Below are 19464 nucleotides of genomic sequence, written 5' to 3' on the forward strand. Positions count from 1 at the left end.
ACATTTTGTTGCAAACAGTCCCTTTAAATATAAGATATGTGAGAATTTTGAGATGAAAAATTGCTGCAATTTGGGTTAGCCAAAGCAGTTGAGAACCACTGATATATGGCATTTATTATGCATCAATATTATGTTACGTTGAAAACCGAGCCTAAATCTCGGTGAAAATTTCAGTTGAAAACCGAATCAGACAAAATCTGACACTATTGCCTTTTTATAAGATCCAATTGCTGGCTCGGCATGTTTCTATCTACAAAGTGTACATTTTTACCTCTAAAAGAATATCTCCCACTCTTAGACGGCCGTCTTGCTCAGCTACGCCACCAGAGCAAATTTCTTTTACCCTGAGCATGCTGCCATTGGTCCCCCCAATCAAAGCAAATCCAAGACCTCCTCCTTCTGGTTTGGTAAACTCCACTTGCATGATGCAACTCTGGTTGTCAGGGGAGAGAGGTAAGCATCAAATTTGAACATATTGACAGTACAGTGCTACATGTTCTATGCAAGTATTGACCTCCAGCAGACACATGGTTGTCTCATGTTACAGTAACACAAGAATGTCGGGCAAGAACTTATGGATTAGAACAGGATGAACACTTACATCTTGGTGTTCAGCCACAGACAGGCGGCTGAAGTTGCCAGCAGTTCTACAAACAATTTCAACTGGGAGAAAAAGGACATACAGTATAGATTGGGTATGAATCACCAACAAGAATCGAGAAAAGTAATTGCACACAAATGTCGATTCCGTTGGTTTGATACGAAAGCTAATTAACATCCTGAGTTCGACCCCTGAGGCTTCCAAGCAAATTCTGTTGGTATCCATTTATTAACTTCTTACCAATTACATTTTCAAAGCCACAAACAACCAAAACAAGACGCACAGTACCAACCTCCCTCAGCCACAGCGTGTTGATTGTTATGTGTCTCTTCCATGACAGATGAACAAGACAAGAGGCTTTGTCCACTGTCCCCTTACCAGCTGCTGCCTCCGTCACCAAGCAACTGAACTACCTATGCTGTAGACCACCATAGACCAGGGCTGTGTGTGTGTGTGTGTGTGTGTGTGTGTGTGTGTGTGTGTGTGCGTGTGTGTGTTCTGAATGCTGACAGACAAAACTTGGGCTCTCGCTGCAGGAAACTTGGGCTCTCGCTGCAGGATTAATAATTAGCAAGCCTGTGGCCTCCACTGGGGTATTGGACTGCATAGTCATAGGCATCTCACACACACCTAGCAAATGGGCAACAAGCATGTGTTGATGGAGATAGATGATGCAAGAGTATCTCACCATCTTCAGGAGGTGATTCTTTGTCTGAAGAGACAGGCTCTTCAAAACGAGCAAAAAACTTCTTATCCTTTTTCCAGTCAAACAGACCTATAAAAGAAGGCTTTATTAAAGAGTACAGGGCAGACGGATAATGAATTACCATTAAAGGTAGTGAATGAACTTAAATGATTAACGCATGTGGTTTCTAAGCATCGGCATAGCTAACGACCATACACACTCTCGTGTTTGTCCTCTGAAGGAGATGAAAACATCTCATAAATCTTTCACAAGTGTCCTCACCGTTCCACTTGGCCTTGGGAGTCACTGGTTGGTCATCTCTGGAACATTGGAGAGACAAAAACAGTCTATGAGTGACAGAGACTTTCATCTTCTTGGTGATATGGCCGCTCTTTTGGCACATACCTCATAATTTTGAGCTTGACTTTACGCGAGGCAATCTCACAAGCTTTGACGGCGTCCTCCAGGGTCATCCCCAGAGTGCATCTTCCGCAGATGTAGAGGATCTTGTCATTGGGTTGAACACTGCCCTCCTCGCTGGCCGGGGAGCCCGGCACGACTTCCAAACAGTAAATGCCCTGCCATTTGCTGCCAATGCCGCCAGTCAGTTTTATACCTGGAGGAAGTGTAGACAATGTAAGCAGTCCATTTTTTATATCGCTTATCCATCCTCGTGGCATATAATACAGAGCGACAGGTCCAAATCTGTGGCTATGGTCCTCATTCGGAAAAGAATGGATTGTGACCACTTGGGTGGGAGTGAAGTCTTGCCTCAGGTGAAGGAGTCTCTCAGGATCTTGTTCCAGGGTGAGGAAAAGACGGATCATTATATCCACAGACAGATCAGCACAGCGTCGGCCGTAATGCTTGTCGCTGTATCAGAATGGGGTGGTCAATTTACCAGTTGTTTCTAGACTCACCTATGGTCACAAGCTTTGGGTAGTGATTGAAAGGCCAAGATTGCGGATACAAGCAGCTGAAATGAGCTTTTCTCATAGAGTGGCTGATAGACTTTGGAGACGCTAAGGACTATGTTGTACAGTTGGCCTGGAAACTGTCCCTTTGAACCGGACAGGTGGAAGAAAATGGATGGAGGAAATATGTAAAGGTCTTGCTTCATTGAACACATCAGTTAGAACAAGACACTGTATTAAACAACAATGCAGGACAACATGGAACTCCTGTATTAACTTCTGGGTGTCTGGCTCTTGACCGCTGCATCAAAGTGGAGACTGTGGAGTATAATACGACAGCATCCAGCGCTAAGCTAATCTTAGCATGTGTTCTGGAATACCTGGAGAAAGCCCTTGCAAGCAGTTTTGACCCTGGAAACGTCTTGCTGTGTATAATGTGTTTATACTACAAGTAACAAGTACCAGGAAAGCCCTACCTAGCTGTCCCGAAGGTGTCTTATAGAGGACAATATCAGGCAGGCTGTCACAGGAAGGGGGTGCCACCAAGTTGGTAACAGCCCTCCCCAGCGTCATACTGAGTCTCCTGGAAGAGGACCTGAGAATCGTCATGGCAACTTCATCTGCCACACTGGTAACATCATGCCCGTTTACCTGCATTTGAAAATATTTTGCCGTCAACAATAACAACAAGCACGGCATAAAAAACACAAGGGTCTACCGTAATAAGCCTATCTCCTGCTCGGAGGCGTCCGTCTGACTTTGCGGGGTTGTCCAGTATTTCCTGTATGTAGTAGCAGTTGTCCAGTTTGCTTCGGGTGATGGTGAACCCAAAGCTTCCACTCCTGGACTTGGTCAGAAGTACCGTCAACTCGAATTCTTTCACGGATCCCTGCAAAGCACCAAACAATACCCCTTGTGTATTGCACATTGAGTTCTGTCATGGATTCAACAAACACATGAAAGGGTTTTAGAAAAGGCAAAAGAAGATCCTTACCCTTCTTCTACTCTCTTCTTCATCCTCATCCTCCTCCTCATCATCCTTACATTCCCTTTCGTTCTTCTCCAGCTCTTCTCTCCACTGTGCGTGGCTCTGGACAGGTGGTGCTACGGTGGAAGCAGGTGTGCTGATGCAAGGAGCCGTTGAAGAAACGATCTGGGTTGTGATGGGGTTCCCTGGCGGAATGAGATTTTGAGAGAGTGGCGTAGTCGGCTGGCTGTTTGTGGGAAGGGATTTGCATTGCTGTGGAAGGAGCAGGTGGTGGTGCTTGGCCTTGGACGGCTGGGTCGTGAGCGGCTGAGACGGGTGTGCTAAGGCACAAGTGGTCAGGGAGTCAGAGGAGAGGTTCAGCAGTGACATGGTAGTCACTGGCTTCTGAGAGCTGAGACTAGACAAAGTATTTGAGGTTTGAGAGAAACTTGACAGTATATTGGAGGTCTGAGAGGAAGTGGTGTTGGAGGTCTGAGAAAAACTTGAAGACGTATTAGAGGTCTGAGCGAGATCAGATACTGTGTTAGGGGTCTGTGAAAAACTAGATGGTATGTTGGAGGTCTGAGAGAAACTAGAGGAAGTGGCCGGGGTCTGAGAGTTGAGGCCTGTGAGGTTAGATAGTGGCGTTTGTGTGGCTTGATTGGACTGAAAACTCTGTTGAGGTTCCAGGGTGGAACTGATGGTCAAATACTCCTCATCTGTCATTATGGTCAGTCCATTTCCCACCAAGCAATATGTCACACTTCCGTCTGCCTCTTCTCGAACACCACTGAAAAGAAACAGAAGCAATCATAACTTCTATCTCAAAATTCTATCCTTCAGTGTTCTACTATACCCAAGCAGACTCCCGTTCCTGTCCCTTTTCTAACACATAACCCTTTGAAAATGAGATGGATAGTATCAGACTGAATATGACATTTCACCATCTCTACAAGTGGCCAAATACATTGTTTTAATCATGCGAGCCATCTGCTTTCTAGGCTACCTATCCTCTTCAGAGTCACAGGAAAGTTGGAGCCAATTTCCAGCTGACTGAAGCTCTGGACTGATCACCAGTGAATCATAGACAACCAATCAGTCAGACCTTTTAGGAAAAATATGTTGGGTGTCCCACATATAAGGGAAGGAGTTGAAAAGAAATCCAGTGGTCTTATATCATTTTCTTACCTGGCATACATGGAGTTTGAAACAGTCTTAGGACAGATGTCATTAAATATGGCAGATGAACTTGCTGCAACAGCCACCTCCCCATCCTCGCTTGGCTTCTTTGTCTCCACCTCCTGTTGTTCCTCTGGGTTCTGGGCAGTCTGTGCCAACTCTTGTTGAGCTGTTCGAAAGCAGACTTGAGGCAAGGTGGGTGAAGTAGGTGATGCAGGTGAGACTGGCGAGATTGGTGTTGTTGGAGAGGTGGGTACGGGAGGTGACCCTTCCCGAGATGAAGATGGAGGACTCTGTTCACCTTGGACTTCCCTCTCTTGGCGTTCAAAGAATTGTGGAGCTGCAGGAGGCTCTTGACTTTTCTCGGGGGTCTCGATAAGCTCTTCCTTGAGTGTGGATGCCGGCCTCTGAGCAGCTATGTTGACATCAAATTGAAACTTGAGAAACTGGCTGTAGTCGTCTCCTAGTCGGATGTCCAGAGAGCGGGATCGAGCCTGCCTGGCGGGTGCAGGACTCTGACATAGCCAGAAAGGGTAGAATAGTACAGCTGTGGTTTAGGTAACCTAATTTATTTAAGTGATGTGTTTACTCACCAGTGTGTTGTCATCCGCGTCGTACAACAGTCCTGGACCGGGTCGACAGATCAAGAGATGAACCTCAGAAGGGGCGCCACGAAGCAGGAACAAAACCCTCTAAGGTAGCATAAACAAAGTGTGTGTTGATCCAGGACAGTTGTCATGACCCAAAATGTACCCCAGGGTTGCCTGCATTTCTGTGACGGTAACTCCTCGGCAGAACACACCAAAACGCTGTGAGACAAGCAGCTTGCTATTTTGGGTCGCACTAGATTAAAGGATTAGTGAACCACTAATGTGGCTGACCTGCACTCCATGGTGTTACCCATTCACTTCTTTTTTTAAATGAGCAACTTGACAACATCATTTTGTGCGAAATAACATTGGGAATAAGTTGAACATACCTGGTAGGAAAGGTCCTTGAGAGGCTCTTTGTTGACAGACAGGATAACGTCCCCTTCTCGTAAGAGACCACTCTCCATGGCTGGCTGACCCTGGAACAGCCGCTTGATGCGGACCACGCTGCCTCGATCAGGCCCTGACTGCAGCTGGGATATGTTGAAACTGAAGCCCAACCCCGACAAACTCTTCTTCAGTATCACCTCATGTGTGTTTTCTAGCATAAGAGTAGAATTTGAGATAATTCATTACATTCAGTACAGTACTGGCACATTTGCCTACTGATGACGCAGCATCAGGAGCAACTGCAGTTTCAGTATCTTGCCCATGGATACGTCAACATAGTCACAGGATGATGGAAGATCGAACTAGCAACCTTCAGGTTGGGAGACGACCACTCTATCAGCTGAGCCATGGCACACCCCAAGGTTGCCTTAATAATAATGTCATAAAAGTCTTTTGATATCGTAAAACAGTAAATAATCGGAAAGATATAAGTGTTGGTCCAAAAGTTGGTTCCTGCTGTCAAATAAGTAAGAATTCACACCAAATACGGGGCACTGTTTTAATAACAATACAACAAACGATGACTGACATCAAAATGTAATGTTATGAAATAAAATTTAAAATGAGAAACATTTTAAAATGATAGAAAGTTATTTTTTTGTATTTTCTGGTTCTCTTTCAAAAACAGCGATAAAAATGATTATTATATGTAGTCGTCACGTCACAAACATCAAACTATTCATCTGATTCAGGACATCCGCATCTATTTAACACATTCCATAATGCACCACTTTTTCCATAATTTCACATGTTCCGTGCCCTTCGCGCCTATTAGTGTTAATTTCTTTGTTTCCGTAATATGGTGTTTTTCCAGAATAGGGTTGTTAGCCCTATGCGCAACCCCCAACCTAGAGGGCCAGTTGGTTTGAGATGGGAGTTTATTATTGAGGTCCAAACCCCTAAAGGAAGGCTCCCCCTAGTCACCACCCGGTGGCTATACAGCGTAGAGGCGCGTGTCCACCCGCTGAATCGTTTGGAATACTGGAGGATGACTGAAAGAGACCTTAACAAACTGTCCACCTTCCACACTTTCTGTGAATATTCTGGCCCTCTAATCACCATCTTCTAGCCTGGTGTGAACAAGACATTATGCAAAGATGGTGGACATGGATTGGACACGTGTTGAGAAGATAACCAGGCAACATTTCCCACATAACCCTTCCCTGGGAAGTGTGGGCGACCCAGGAACACCTGGCGTCGAACAGTAGAAAGCGATCTCAAAATCCTCCAACATACCTGGAAGACCATTCAAAATCTGTCCTAAAACAGGCGGGAGTGGAATACCTTGGTTGCCGCCCTACATGCCAGACGGCTTAACGGGCATGAGTGAGGGAGTGACATGTTCTGTGACAAAAATATCCATCGAAATGGAAAACTGTTACTAGCATTTCACACAAACCCTTTATAACTTCCATTTCAGCTCAGCGTCAGCTTTTCAGTATTCACATGCAATTTCTTTAGAACCCTCAACAACAAATCTACAGTATTTGTGACATTTTTTTCCCTCTCATATTTTTCGTTAGAGTAGTTATATATGGGCGGCAAACTGTCCCTTTACACTTGGCCTGTGAAGTGTCTCGGGGGTAACAAGGCAGTGTCAGTGCTTGATGACTCTGACAGCCACCACAATGTAACTGTCAGATGACTCGCACACCTCAAGGCTGTGTGTGTGTGCATGTGTGTGCGTGTGTGTGCGTGTGTGTGTGTGTGTGTAAAACTCTCTTCTTGGTATGTCTTTAATGGACACATGTGCTACTTCCTTCTATCCCCCGACCCCCTCCACTCCACACTCACCATTAGTCACAAAGCTGTAGTCCTTGGCTCGGCCACTCAAGGTTGTTTCCAAGGAGACCTCAGTCCTGGGGGGCTGAGTGTGTGATGTACTGTGGATGGAGGCAGGGAGGGGGTAGTCAGTCCTGGGCTCCAAGATGACTGTTGGTTCTCTTTCCAGCAGCAGGTTCACCACCTATCAGCAACAACGGTTCAATATTTAACACTTTTTCTACTGTAACCTTTTGTTGTCAGTGATACATGTGTAGGAAAACCATCATTTTCATGGGGGGCCAAAAAGATTGTGACTCATAAGGCGTCAAAAAAACAGTCATTTACGTCACCCAGAATTTTCAGAGGGGTAAAAGACTTCTGAAAAGGTAAGTACAAGTATGTGAGTGTGCCACATCCTTTGGGGGGACATAAATCTGATAGCTTACAACATTTTCCATGGTGGACCATAAAGCTGTTCAAAAACAACATGTAGTTAGCGACAAAGGGGTCAGAAAGATTCCCTAAAGTGTGTTTGTATTTGGGTGCATGTGCTGTACGTGTGCCTCTCCGTGTGCATGCTATTACAGTGTGTGTGTGTGTGTGTGTGTGTGTGTGTGTGTCCGCGTGCGTGCACTGACCTCCTCAGTCCGCTTCAGGCATTCGACAGCTTGTTGGTGAGTCACGGCCCTCAGGTTGGAGCCGTCAACCTCCAGCAGTCTGTCACCTGTCATATGCAAACACACCAATCTCATCATTGTCATCATTAGCAGCATTAATACATCATCGTGTGTGTGTTGTGTTTGACAGACATGCCATCAAATCAGAGTCAATCCTCTTCAGTGAAGCATGAACAAGCAAAAACAATGTTGCGAAGCGTAAACATATACAGGATCCCCGCTTTTCGCAGAGGTTGCGTTCCGGAACCACCAGCGAATGGCAAAAATCTTGAGACACCCATAAAAATAAAAATGACACGGCTCGCTCCTCCCCCTCCAAACTCTCCTGCTAGCTTGACATGGACGTTCTCCGATTTCGGATCAAAATTTGCAATAAAAGTGACTGTTGTAATTATTATATTAGATTCAGGTGCCAAACCCTGGCCTTCTCTCTTCACTTGCCATTGTTCACTCATGACACAATCCAGGTTTAAGCCCTAAATATGCCTCACACACATTTAAAGCATAACATGTATCGCTACTCACCACTAATGAACGATATGTATGTGTAAGATGATCCATGAACAGATGGAATCACGATATAGAAAATGTCACTTTTGCGTCTCACAGCTACTGTAGTGTTTGGTTTGGTTTGGTTTGGTTTAGTTTATTTGAACATGAAGGTTACAATGGAATACATCTCGTGAATCATTCTTTGACAGTTCCACATGTCCAAAAGGAGTAGGAAGAAGCAAAGCTTATTTAATCCTACCCCCCATCCATTCTACATCTAGTACAGTACATGTAGTTCACTTCCTGGATTCCATGTCATGTTTTCAGTGATAGTCAGGATAACACATAATAGATAACGGTGAGATAGCCCTCCCCCCAAAAAAAGAAAGAACATTAATAATAATAATAATAATAATGACCTTTTTTTTTTTTTTTTTTTTTTTAAGCACAACAAAGAAAATTATAAAAATAAATAAATAAATAAATAAATAAATAAAAATAAATAAATAAAAAATAAAATTTAATTAAATAAATAAAAAATAAAATAAAATAAAATAAAATAAAATAGAAAAAAAATAAAATAAAATAAAATAAAATAAAATAACAAACCTGACAGAACAATCAGGACTCTTCTGCCTTGTATTTAGCAAACATCAACTGCTTGTATTGTTTTTTGAATTTGCTCATCTCTGTACATTGTTTGAGTTCTTTACTCAATCCGTTCCATAATTTAATTCCACACACGGAAATGCTGTGGGTTTTCAGCGTTGTTCTCGCATATAAATGTTTTAGGTTTAATTTTCCTCTAAGATCATATTTCTCCTCTCTAATTGAGAAATACTTGATTAGATTTTTGGGTAACGAGTTATTATTAACTTTATACATTATTCTAGCGGTTTGAAAGTGTACTAAATCTGCGAATTTTAATATCTGTGATTTTAAAAATAAAGGGTTTGTATGTTCTCTATACTTGGCATTATGAATTATCCTCACAGATCTGTTCAAGTGTGTTCAAGGACAGCTAAAAAAAAGTGTGAAATCTCAACGCTTGGTGAAAAAACATTATCAGTGAAGCATAATGACATAAGCATGTAAAAATGATGGGCTTTTTTTAACAGTCGTACAGCTATGCTGTAGATTTTACATGTATTATCACATATTTACAAATTAGTTTTAAAATATTTTTTACAATGACAAAAAAAACAACTAAAAATATTTTGTATTGTATTAAAAAAATATGTGAATGTGCGAGGTCCCCTACATTCAAATAAGAGACAAAGACAAAAAAAGGAATTTCATGTTAAGAAAACAACGCATTAGCAATAAATTGCAAACAAGCCACAACTTTTGCTCAGGGTTTAAAGGAAAACTGCACTTTTTTTTGGAATTTTGCACTTCATCCACAATCCTTATATGTGACATGAACACACATGTCTTTCTCTTTTCTGTGCATTCTAAAGATATAAAAACAGCAAAAAAAGAGGCAGTTCAGTACTGCACGTAATGAGACACACCTATGCTGCCTACAAGGACCGCTATTAAAACTCCTCCAGAAATCCTCAGCAAGGTTTTATGGTTTTATATCCACGCTGTGACCATATGGCAGGTACATTCATGATAACGTGTAATACTTACAATCTTTTGGTCATTTTAAGCATTTTCTGAACTTTTCCCCTATTTCCACAGGTCCCCAATTTTTTTTCATATTCTGGATCATAGTATTCGGAATTATTCCATTATCTGGATCAGTCTTTGATATTTTGCAGAACCTGTTGGAAAATTGTCCTGTATTATTTTTCCAAGTGCTCTGACCATTTTGTTGTGGATTTATTTGCACAAATGCCGAAAATGGTCCTATCACGCAATGTTAAAGAATCCTTCAAAAAATTCCTGGATCTAGACAGCGACCCGGATCACCCCCAAAATGTAATCAGTTGTTCGATACAACATTTCCGACAATTTGTGACTATTTTATCCAAATCCATTCAGAACTTTTCAAGTTATTTTGAACACAAACAAACAAATAAATGTCAGAAAAAACATAACCTCCTTGGCGGAAGTAATAATAATAACAATGTCGCTGTAGCTTGGTTAATATGCACGTCACTTTATATGTAAATGTAGCGTTGTTGGCACTTTTTGGAGTCTTTTTCAGAAGGCTTTATTGGCAGAATAAGTGGACCCATGGACCGTTATCCTAAAGTGTTTGCATGTTTATGTTGTTTATTGCTAGCAGTGACCAGTCCCACTTTGTTCCACGGTCCAGGAATGCATCATTGTGCTTGTGCTAACCTTCTCCCACGCTGCACAGACAGACTACTATACTGTATTTTTACCGTTTCCCATTACGTGCATCCTTAGCTCCATCTTTTTATATATTTTTATATCTTTCGAACGCACAGAAAAAAGAAAGGCGTGTGTTCATGTCTCGCATAAGGATTGTGGATGATGGGCAAAATTCCCAAAAAAGTGCAGTTTACCTTTAAGCGTTACAATACAATATCATGACTGTTATAATATAAGTCAGGGGTGTCCAAACTTTTTCCAGCAAGGGCCACATACTGAAAAAGGAAAGGATGCAAGGGCCACTTTAATATTTTGTAAACCAACCCATGTAGACATTCTAAGAAGTCATATATACGGTAGTTCAAAAAAAATCTGCATTTCAGCTTTGTGATGTAGGTGAAATGCTACTAAAATTACATTATTTTTCCACATAATATTACAAGCTTATTCTCGTAAAATTGCAACCTTTTTATCATCCGATTACCACTTTTTTATCTTAATATTTTGACTTTATTCTGACAAAATTACAGCTGTTCTTTACATTTCAACATTTTAACTTTCCTCTTGTAATTAGCAATTTATTCCCGTAAAATGTTGATTGTATTCGCATTATTGTAACTTTTACTAATTAAAAAAGAAATTACAACTTCATTCTTTCTTTTGTTTCTCATAATATCACGACTGAAAAAAAAATACTTTTCCATAATATTTCAACTTCGTGCTCCGAAAATGACATTCGTTTTCTTCGTAATATTACTTTATTCTCGTCAAATTATGACTTTTTTCTGGTTAGAATACAACTTTTTTCTAATATTTTCACTTTATTCTTGTAATGGAATGTAAATTAGTGGTGATTTGTCAATTTTTGTTGCTGTTGGGTTTTTTTTTGAAAAATTACATTCTTACAATGTGCTGTGGGCCTATTAAAAAACAGCAGCAGGCTGCAAATGGCCCCCTGGCCGCAGTTTGGACACCCCTGATGTAAGCGAAAATTACCAATTTGAATGCGTCCATCCTGGTCTGCAGCACCTCCAGCCACCAGACTTTTGATATAGATGCCTCCATATCTCACGTTTGTGTTTATTCCTCCCTTTATAGTAGACGACATCAAAGTTATTAGTCAATGTCACACACAAACTCAGTTACAGTATATCCCATATTATCTGATATAGTCCTTTCATACCCCTACTGACATCAACCGATACCGTTATCGTCAGCAGCTTTTCCCTCAAGCTACGAACACAATGCATCTTCCACTGGATGCATTTCACAAATAAACACTGTGTGCAAAATTAGGCAAATACTGCATGCAATGAAATGACTCTACTAAAAAGTTGGTTTGATAAAATAGATTATCCTTGAAACTAAGTAAAACTGAAAGAATGCTATTTGGAAATAGCAGAAAGAATACGCACGTGCAAAAACAAATTGACGGTGTGGATATTGAAAGGGTGAGCGGAAATACATTTCTGGAAATCATAATAGATTAAAAAATGAGCTGGAAAAATCACATTAAAATATACAACATAAATTGGTGAGAAATACCTCAATACTAAATAAAGCAAAATTTGTCCTTGACCAAAAATCAGTCCACACTCTTTACTGTTCTCTGGTATTACCATATCTAACTTATTGTGTGGAGATATGGGGAAATAACTCTAAAAGTACACTTCACCTGCTAAAGGTACTGCAAAAAAAGTCAGTTAGGATAATCCATAACGTCACGTATAGAGAACGTATACAGTGTAAATCCTGTATTTCTAAAATTACAAATATTAAAATTTGCTGATTTCGTAAAAGACATGGGTTCGAATCTCCATTGGGCATTTCTGTGTGGAGTTTGCATGTTCTCCCCGTGCGTGTGTGGGTTTTCTCCGGGTACTGCGGTTTCCTCCCACATTTCAAAAACATGCATGTTAGGTTAATTGGAGACTCTAAATTGTCCATAGGTATGAATGTGAGTGTGAATGGTTGTTTGTCTATATGTGCCCTGCCATTGGCTGGCGACCAGTCCAGGCTGTACCCCGCCTGTCGCCCAAAGTCAGCGGGGATAGGCTCCAGCATACCCCCGCAACCCTAATGAGGATAAGTGGATGGATGGAAGTTAAGAAGGACATATTTATATTTATATTCAATAAAGATATTTATTTGTATTGTTTTATTCTGTTCATTTTGTTATCTTGAACTAAGAAAGAAATTACTGAATACTTACTTCCCTTGCATTTTTATTACTCCAAAACATGCATGAAATTAAATTCAGGTTTGAGTCAAATAGGTAAAAAATAAAAAAGGCAAAAGAAAACCCCCAAAAAACGATCTGCCCAAAAGGTTATTTTTTTTTATAATTACCTATTTGCCAGGGCCCTTGGAATTGTCCAATGGCGGCCCTGGCCAATAGCACACATCATAAATACATTGGAAAATGTACAGTTCATCCATATGATTGGTATCTGATCTCACTCATGGATGATCGGTATCAGAATCAGCAGCATAAAACCCTGATCAGAGCATCCCTACTTAACACACAATAAAAGATAGCATTTTGAATACAGCATCCTCTGCCTTGTTTTTGTTCCAGCATATGCTGCAGATTGCAAGAACAGAATTTCACTTATATTCATATTATTATTCTTATTATATTTGAAAATAACAAAATACAATTCATATTTTCATAATATTTATTATTTAATATTATTTTATCATATTTTTAATGTAAACATATTTTTAAATGAATAATGTAAAATTCTAAAATTAATTAATAGGCATATTCAATTAGATATTTCACTTGTATCTTTGCATTGAGCACACACTGAGTTGGAACAAGACAACTGCCCGCATACAAGTGAATAAAATACATAATGTATCAGCACTCACACCCTTGGGCTCCTTCCCTATAAAGGAAAACTGCAATTTTTGGGGGAATTTTGCCCATCATCCACAATCCTTATGTGAGACATGAATACACGTCTTTCTCTTTTCTGTGCGTTCTAAAGATATAAAAACAGCTCATTACTGCAAGTAATGGGATACACCTATGGCGCCTACAAAGCCCGCTATTAAAACACCTCCAAAAACCTCCAACAAGGTTTTATGGTTTTCTATCCATGCTGTGAGCATGTAGTAACAGGCACATTCATGGTAACATGCAATACTTACAGTATTTTGTCGTAATTTGGTCATTTGGAACTTCCTTCCTGGGCGCATTGATTTCACATATAACAAACGCTACACCTAGCGTTAACTTTTCCAAACTCAAAAATAAAAACACAGCAGCAGCTCCAATATCTTTACCCATCGGTATTCGCCCGAGGCGTTGTGAGTGTGTTGTGACGCTCTGCAGGTAGCTGGTGTGGTGTCAATATGCCAGTAATGTAGTTCGATCGGCATAACAATGTTAATAGTAATAATAATAATGTCGCTGTAGCTTGGTTAACATGCACTTCACATTATATTGAACTGGAGCGTTGTTGGAGCTTTTTGGAGGCTTTTTCAGAAGGCTTTATAGGCGGAATAAGGGTTTCACGTTACATGCAATCTAAGCTCCGTCTTTTTATGTGTTTGTATATCTTTAGAACGCCCACAGAAAAGACAAATACATATGTGTTCATGTCTCTCATAAAAATTGTGGATGATGGGCAAAATTCCAAAAAAAGTGCAGTTTTCCTTTGATGTACAAATACACACTTTAATACATAACAAAGCGTTGAATTTCACTCACAGCAACACTGATGCCAAGACTCCCACCGCTCTTCTTTAGCTCCACTATAAACTTCTCTCCCGCTTTCAGACTTAAGGTTGATGGAGATCTGGAGCACATGTCCTAAAATAACAGAAACAAGGATAGACGAGTCATTTGCAAAAGGACAGTATACCTTGATCAACTTGACTTTACTAACCTGGGCATCGTGTATCCGCACCACCGGGATGTGAAGTTTCCGGTTCTGCTTAGGGGTCGCCATGCTGGACATGTTGATGGCCTCCTCCAGTTCATCCATGGCGTGTCGATACTCCGTGCCACTCAGGGTAGTCTGAGAGCCAAAGCTCCTCTCCAAAGCCAACCCCAGCGTGCTTTGGCACAAGGAGTTCTTACTGTCTTTTAGACTCTCTGATCAGGAAAACAAACAAGTTGACACCTGATACGACGATGTACAGTGCAACCTCGGGTTTTGTCATATATTCGTTCCAAAAGGTCAGCCAGAAATCATACACAAAGTGGAGAGTACGTATACTGTACTTAGGTTTGACTGTATAACTTACGTTTTGGCTGGGACACAATCAGCTCCACTTCCTCAGGACTGCTCTGTAAGATGGCAGCAGCGTCGCTGAAGGTAACGCCTTCCAAGCTGGTCTTATTCAGGGAGATGAGACGTCCGCCTGGAACAAGAACACAAATGATTGCAGAGCCTCGTCAGGTTTCTGTTGCAGGGACTTTGAAGTCGTACCCGGTTTGATGCGTCCATCTTTGTCCGCAGGTCCATCAGGCACAATGGAAGCAATGAAGATCCCAAGGTCGAGTTTAGCCGTATTGTCCTCGCCTACGATCACAAAGCCTGAAACAGGACCAGCGTGGAGGCACAGACAAAAGTCCACCGTTAAAGAATTAGCTAAGTGGCAATTGTTCTCATGAATTTTTCATCAAGGCTCACGACAATGTGCACCACGGAAAACGCACCAAAGCCTAGTTTGGGATCTTTCTTGAGGGTGACACAGATGATTTCTCTCTCTGGGGGAGACCTCGTCGGTGTGTCGACTGTAAATATTGTACATAAATGTGACATCATAAATGTGATATCAACAATATCAACAATATTTTTTCTGTATATATTTTATTTATTTTTGTATTTATTTATTTAACATATTCATGTATTCGTATTAAATAACGTATTATTTATATATAACGTATTTATTTAATTAAAATTGGAAGATGAATTTGCGAGAGGCTGCGAAAAACAAGTTCATTGCATAACACAGAAAACAGCTGAGCCAGCATTAATCTGATGAGTTGATTGTAAACGACAGTACGACTTGTGCAACCAACCAACATTTTAAAGTGCATGCAGAGCTCAATAAAACTGCTGACCACTAATAACACTTCAAATGCAGCTACTGCCATCTCATAGAGTTGATAACAAACTACATCAGGAGGTTGCCTACAGACCCCAAACTTTATTTGCTTTTTTACCCGACTTAGCTGGTGACCATAGGAGACTTGTCTATTCATTGAATAGAGGCGTTAAATGGCGCATTTAGATGATAATACGGTATAGACAGTGTGAACGTTTCATTCAATGTTAGAAATAAAACAGTGATCAATGGTTGACAAATTGTACCCTCAGCCCAAGAGCAAGACACCATTTTTGTAAATAAAATATCTTTACCTCGTATGGAAGAAAACGCATCCAAGTCTTGTTTCTGCAGCGAGACACTGGACATCATTCTCGGGATGGACTCAGGCGTGCTTTTACATAAACATAATGATAATAAGCTGTCATTATGCAATGAGACTTTGAATGATATTATCTAGGGGTGCACAATAATTATCAAACCGATAATTATCAGGCCGATATGAGGGAATTATGACGTTATAACGATAAATCCAATAACATTAAAAAATTGCTCAGATAACTGATTATTTAAAAAAACTTCAATGAGGCGAGATTACCCATATTGTGCAGGTGAGCAAATCAAGCGCTCCTTTTTTCTCCTGCCTGTGACGTTAATGGCCTATCGTAACTTCCCCTGAGTTCACTTGTAAACAAACATTCACTTGAAGACAAAGAACATTATACCAAATGCTCCACCGTGAGGAGGGAAAAAAAAAACATCGAGCACACAAAAAACCCCTATCAGCCACCTGAAACGCCAGCACTGCGGCATTTGAAATGTGCAAAAGGTTTGCCAGAGACCACCACACCGGCTGCTCAGAGTGTGTGACCAAATACAGTGCACCTTGCCGGTCCACACCAGGTTTTTTCCTCCCGCTCTCCTGACCTCCATAGCAGCACACCGGCTGCTCAGAGCATGAGTCCGAATATGATGTGCTTTGCTGGGCCAAAGCGGGTGGTAATGCCATGGTATTCGATTAGGACAAATCAACAGGTACAGTTGGTCAAATCCAAAATTGTTCTACCTCCAGGTGTGCACAATCTACAGTTAAATCAAAATTTTAAAAAGTAGATCTTATTATCAGTTATTGGTATCATATCGGGCTTGAAAAGCAGAAAGTTATTGGTATCCATTTGAAAAAAGGTATCATGCATCTCTAATATTATCATGTTATTAGTATTACCTCCAGTAGGGACGCTCCTTCAAATCTCTTAGTTCTCCCGTCCCCTCTTTGTTCATCTCCCTCATTTCCCGCCTCATCTGTCTCTGCTGCCGGAGTCGAGCCTCCAGCTTGGCAGTCAGATCCTCGCAGGATTTAGACAATGAGTCGGCTTGACCTGGTGCTAAACCGACATGGTTCAACATGCCTTCAGAGCACGAGATCCGCTTCAGGTTCAGGTTACAGCCAGGATAGACGGACATGTTTTCATCTGGCAGATAAAGAACATGGCGGTGTCAATTTGAGAGACCAGCTGTGTCTGCTGGTCCGAGTGTCTCTCTTGCATCACCTGGCATCATGCTGTGATTCAGTTGTCGTGACGTCATCTCACTGTGGAACTTGTGCTGTGCGGAGCAGAGGTTGAGGAGGTATTGTGCTATTTTGGAGCTCTCCGTTATAAAACTGTGCTTTTTACCGCTCGGTCCACCACATTCGATGATGAGCTTTCGTCTCTGGGGAAAGGGACATCACACAGTAAGCATCACTTCACAATCACAAAGTAGCCAATAAGCATTCTTAATAATGCTATGCTGCATTTTAATAATGAAACAACAAAACTAAGTGCACTATATTCTCCCAAATATAAGACTAAACCTCTTTTTCAAGACCAGTTTTTAGAAAACATTTTTAAGGACACAATCAGGCAATTTTTCATTGAAGAGAAGTATGAGCTGGTGGACTGCAATAAACAAGAATGCGCAGCTGCTGCACAGTTATTGAGCATCATTATCTTAAAATTAGCATAACAACGCCTCTGTTCTTTGCTAACCTGCTAAATTTGAGACATAGTGGAACCTCAGTTTTATTGTACACGTACTCGTTTTTTATAAGTTTCGGTTTTTCGATAAAAATTTGGATGAAAATGATTGGCAATACAGTCAGTCGTCACTCGCAATATCGCGGTTTGAATATCGCTCCCTCACTACATATATTTTTTCCAGAAATGAATTAATCAATCATGGCTGTTTTGCTGCACGGTGGTCTAGTGGTTAGCATGTTGGCCAACACAGTCACAGTCTGGAGATAGGGAAGATCTGGGTTCAAATCTCCGCTTGGGCATCTCTGTGTGGAGTTTGCATGTTCTCCCCGTGCGTGTGTGGGTTTTCTCCGGGTAATCCGGTTTCATGCATGTTAGGTTAATTGGAGACTCTAAATTGTCCATAGGTATGAATGTGAGTGTGAATGGTTGTTTGTCTATATGTGCCCTGCCATTGGCTGGCGACCAGTGCAGGGGGTACCCCACCTCTCGCCCGAAGTCAGCTGGGATAGGCTCCAGCATACCCCCGAGACCCTAATGAGGATAAGCGGTATAGAAAATGGATGGATAGATGGCTGTTTTGTGGTAGATTATGGTCTATTATGGTAGACTATAGTCTATTATTAGTCAAAACTAGGGGTGCTCTGATCGATCAGCCACCGATCAGTATCGGCCGCTCTAAAATTATGTGATCGGCATATGCCGATAAATGCCTTTCAACACTCCGCAGTCCGCAGTGATCCATTCGTGCGGTGCGGTGTCTTGCCCTGATTGGCAGCATCGGCCTCTCACTTTCCTTCAAAACAATAACAATCATGTCTGCCGTGTGGAACTTAATTGCCAGCACATGCCACGAAAACTACTGTATCTTGCGTGCGTAGCATGTTAAAAAGCTTTAATACGGCATTTGAAGAACAAACAATTGACAGAGTATGGTGAGTTTTTGAAGCTCACGGTGTGATTGTCAGTCAAACGGCAGGTAACACAGCCATGTGGCTAACACTCTCAGGTATGTGTGTGACAGCTAGAAGGCTAAGCTAATAATCCAAACAATAATTTGGATTGGACGAGATGAGCAGCCTTTCAGAGCAGTGGAAGACACAGAGTTCGCCGAGTGCTCTCTCACATATCTGGACGTTCCACCAATGTAGTCTCACATCCAAAGTCTCCTTAAAGACGGCGTGTCTTCCTCTGGATGTTTCACCAGTGATATATGTTCTCTTGAAAAAGTAAGTCAAATATGGTTTTGTCTAAATTAAGGTGATTTTATGGTTCCTTTTTTCATATCATATAGCCAGTAGCAGGGGTGCAGCCAGGAATTCTGGGTCCCATGAAAAAAATCACGTTGCCCCTCCCAATTAATGAATTACTAATTTTATTAGTAATTACCTATTTTTTTGGGTCCCCTGGCAGTCAAGGGACCTTGGAATTGTCCTGACTTTTCCCCTTTATACGGCACCCCTGGCCAATAGCACTCATTATAAATGAACTGAAAAATGTATAATTAAGCTATGTGGTCAGTATCGGCCGGTTTCCGTTCTGGATGATCGGTATTGGAATCGGCAGCATAAAACCCTGATTGGAGCATCCCTAGTCAAAACATATCGAAATACAATTGATATTGACATTACCTTACATTACATTACTTTAACACTGCATGAAGTCAGCATGTCCGATATGATAGCGTGAAAAAAAGTTGTCCTCCCATTCCGTGTGGAAGTGGTAAGTTTTTGGCTTCTCAAGTTTAGAAGAAATAAATTCAAGCGTCTCGAGTCCC

At 41.3% G+C, this 19464-nt stretch overlaps 1 protein-coding gene across 2 annotated transcripts in view; it reads right to left on the bottom strand.

Annotated features, from left to right (window-relative positions):
* The window catches only part of ptpn20 (protein tyrosine phosphatase non-receptor type 20), a 53110-nt gene that overhangs the window by 17746 nt on the left and 15900 nt on the right, over positions 1–19464 (bottom strand). Inside the window, exons 2-24 of one of the 2 annotated variants that reach the window (XM_054799501.1) lie at positions 17346–17382; positions 17220–17274; positions 16895–17141; positions 15984–16063; positions 15278–15355; positions 15048–15155; positions 14863–14979; positions 14502–14710; positions 14324–14425; positions 11602–11695; positions 7789–7874; positions 7181–7352; positions 5326–5537; positions 4940–5038; positions 4356–4861; positions 3195–3957; positions 2919–3089; positions 2677–2851; positions 1692–1902; positions 1569–1606; positions 1290–1376; positions 602–663; positions 272–433 (exon numbers count right to left, since the gene is read on the bottom strand). In XM_054799501.1, coding sequence (XP_054655476.1) covers positions 272–433; positions 602–663; positions 1290–1376; positions 1569–1606; positions 1692–1902; positions 2677–2851; positions 2919–3089; positions 3195–3957; positions 4356–4861; positions 4940–5038; positions 5326–5537; positions 7181–7352; positions 7789–7874; positions 11602–11695; positions 14324–14425; positions 14502–14710; positions 14863–14979; positions 15048–15155; positions 15278–15355; positions 15984–16063; positions 16895–17141; positions 17220–17256 — 3816 coding nt within the window. In that variant the 5' untranslated portion in view covers positions 17257–17274; positions 17346–17382. Of the gene's footprint in view, positions 1–271; positions 434–601; positions 664–1289; positions 1377–1568; positions 1607–1691; positions 1903–2676; positions 2852–2918; positions 3090–3194; positions 3958–4355; positions 4862–4939; positions 5039–5325; positions 5538–7180; positions 7353–7788; positions 7875–11601; positions 11696–14323; positions 14426–14501; positions 14711–14862; positions 14980–15047; positions 15156–15277; positions 15356–15983; positions 16064–16894; positions 17142–17219; positions 17383–19464 lie in introns of both variants that reach the window. The other variant, XM_054799500.1, reaches the window with a different exon arrangement.

The sequence above is a fragment of the Dunckerocampus dactyliophorus genome, chromosome 14 (assembly GCF_027744805.1).
Source record: "Dunckerocampus dactyliophorus isolate RoL2022-P2 chromosome 14, RoL_Ddac_1.1, whole genome shotgun sequence".
Classification (NCBI taxonomy): Eukaryota; Metazoa; Chordata; class Actinopteri; order Syngnathiformes; family Syngnathidae; genus Dunckerocampus; species Dunckerocampus dactyliophorus.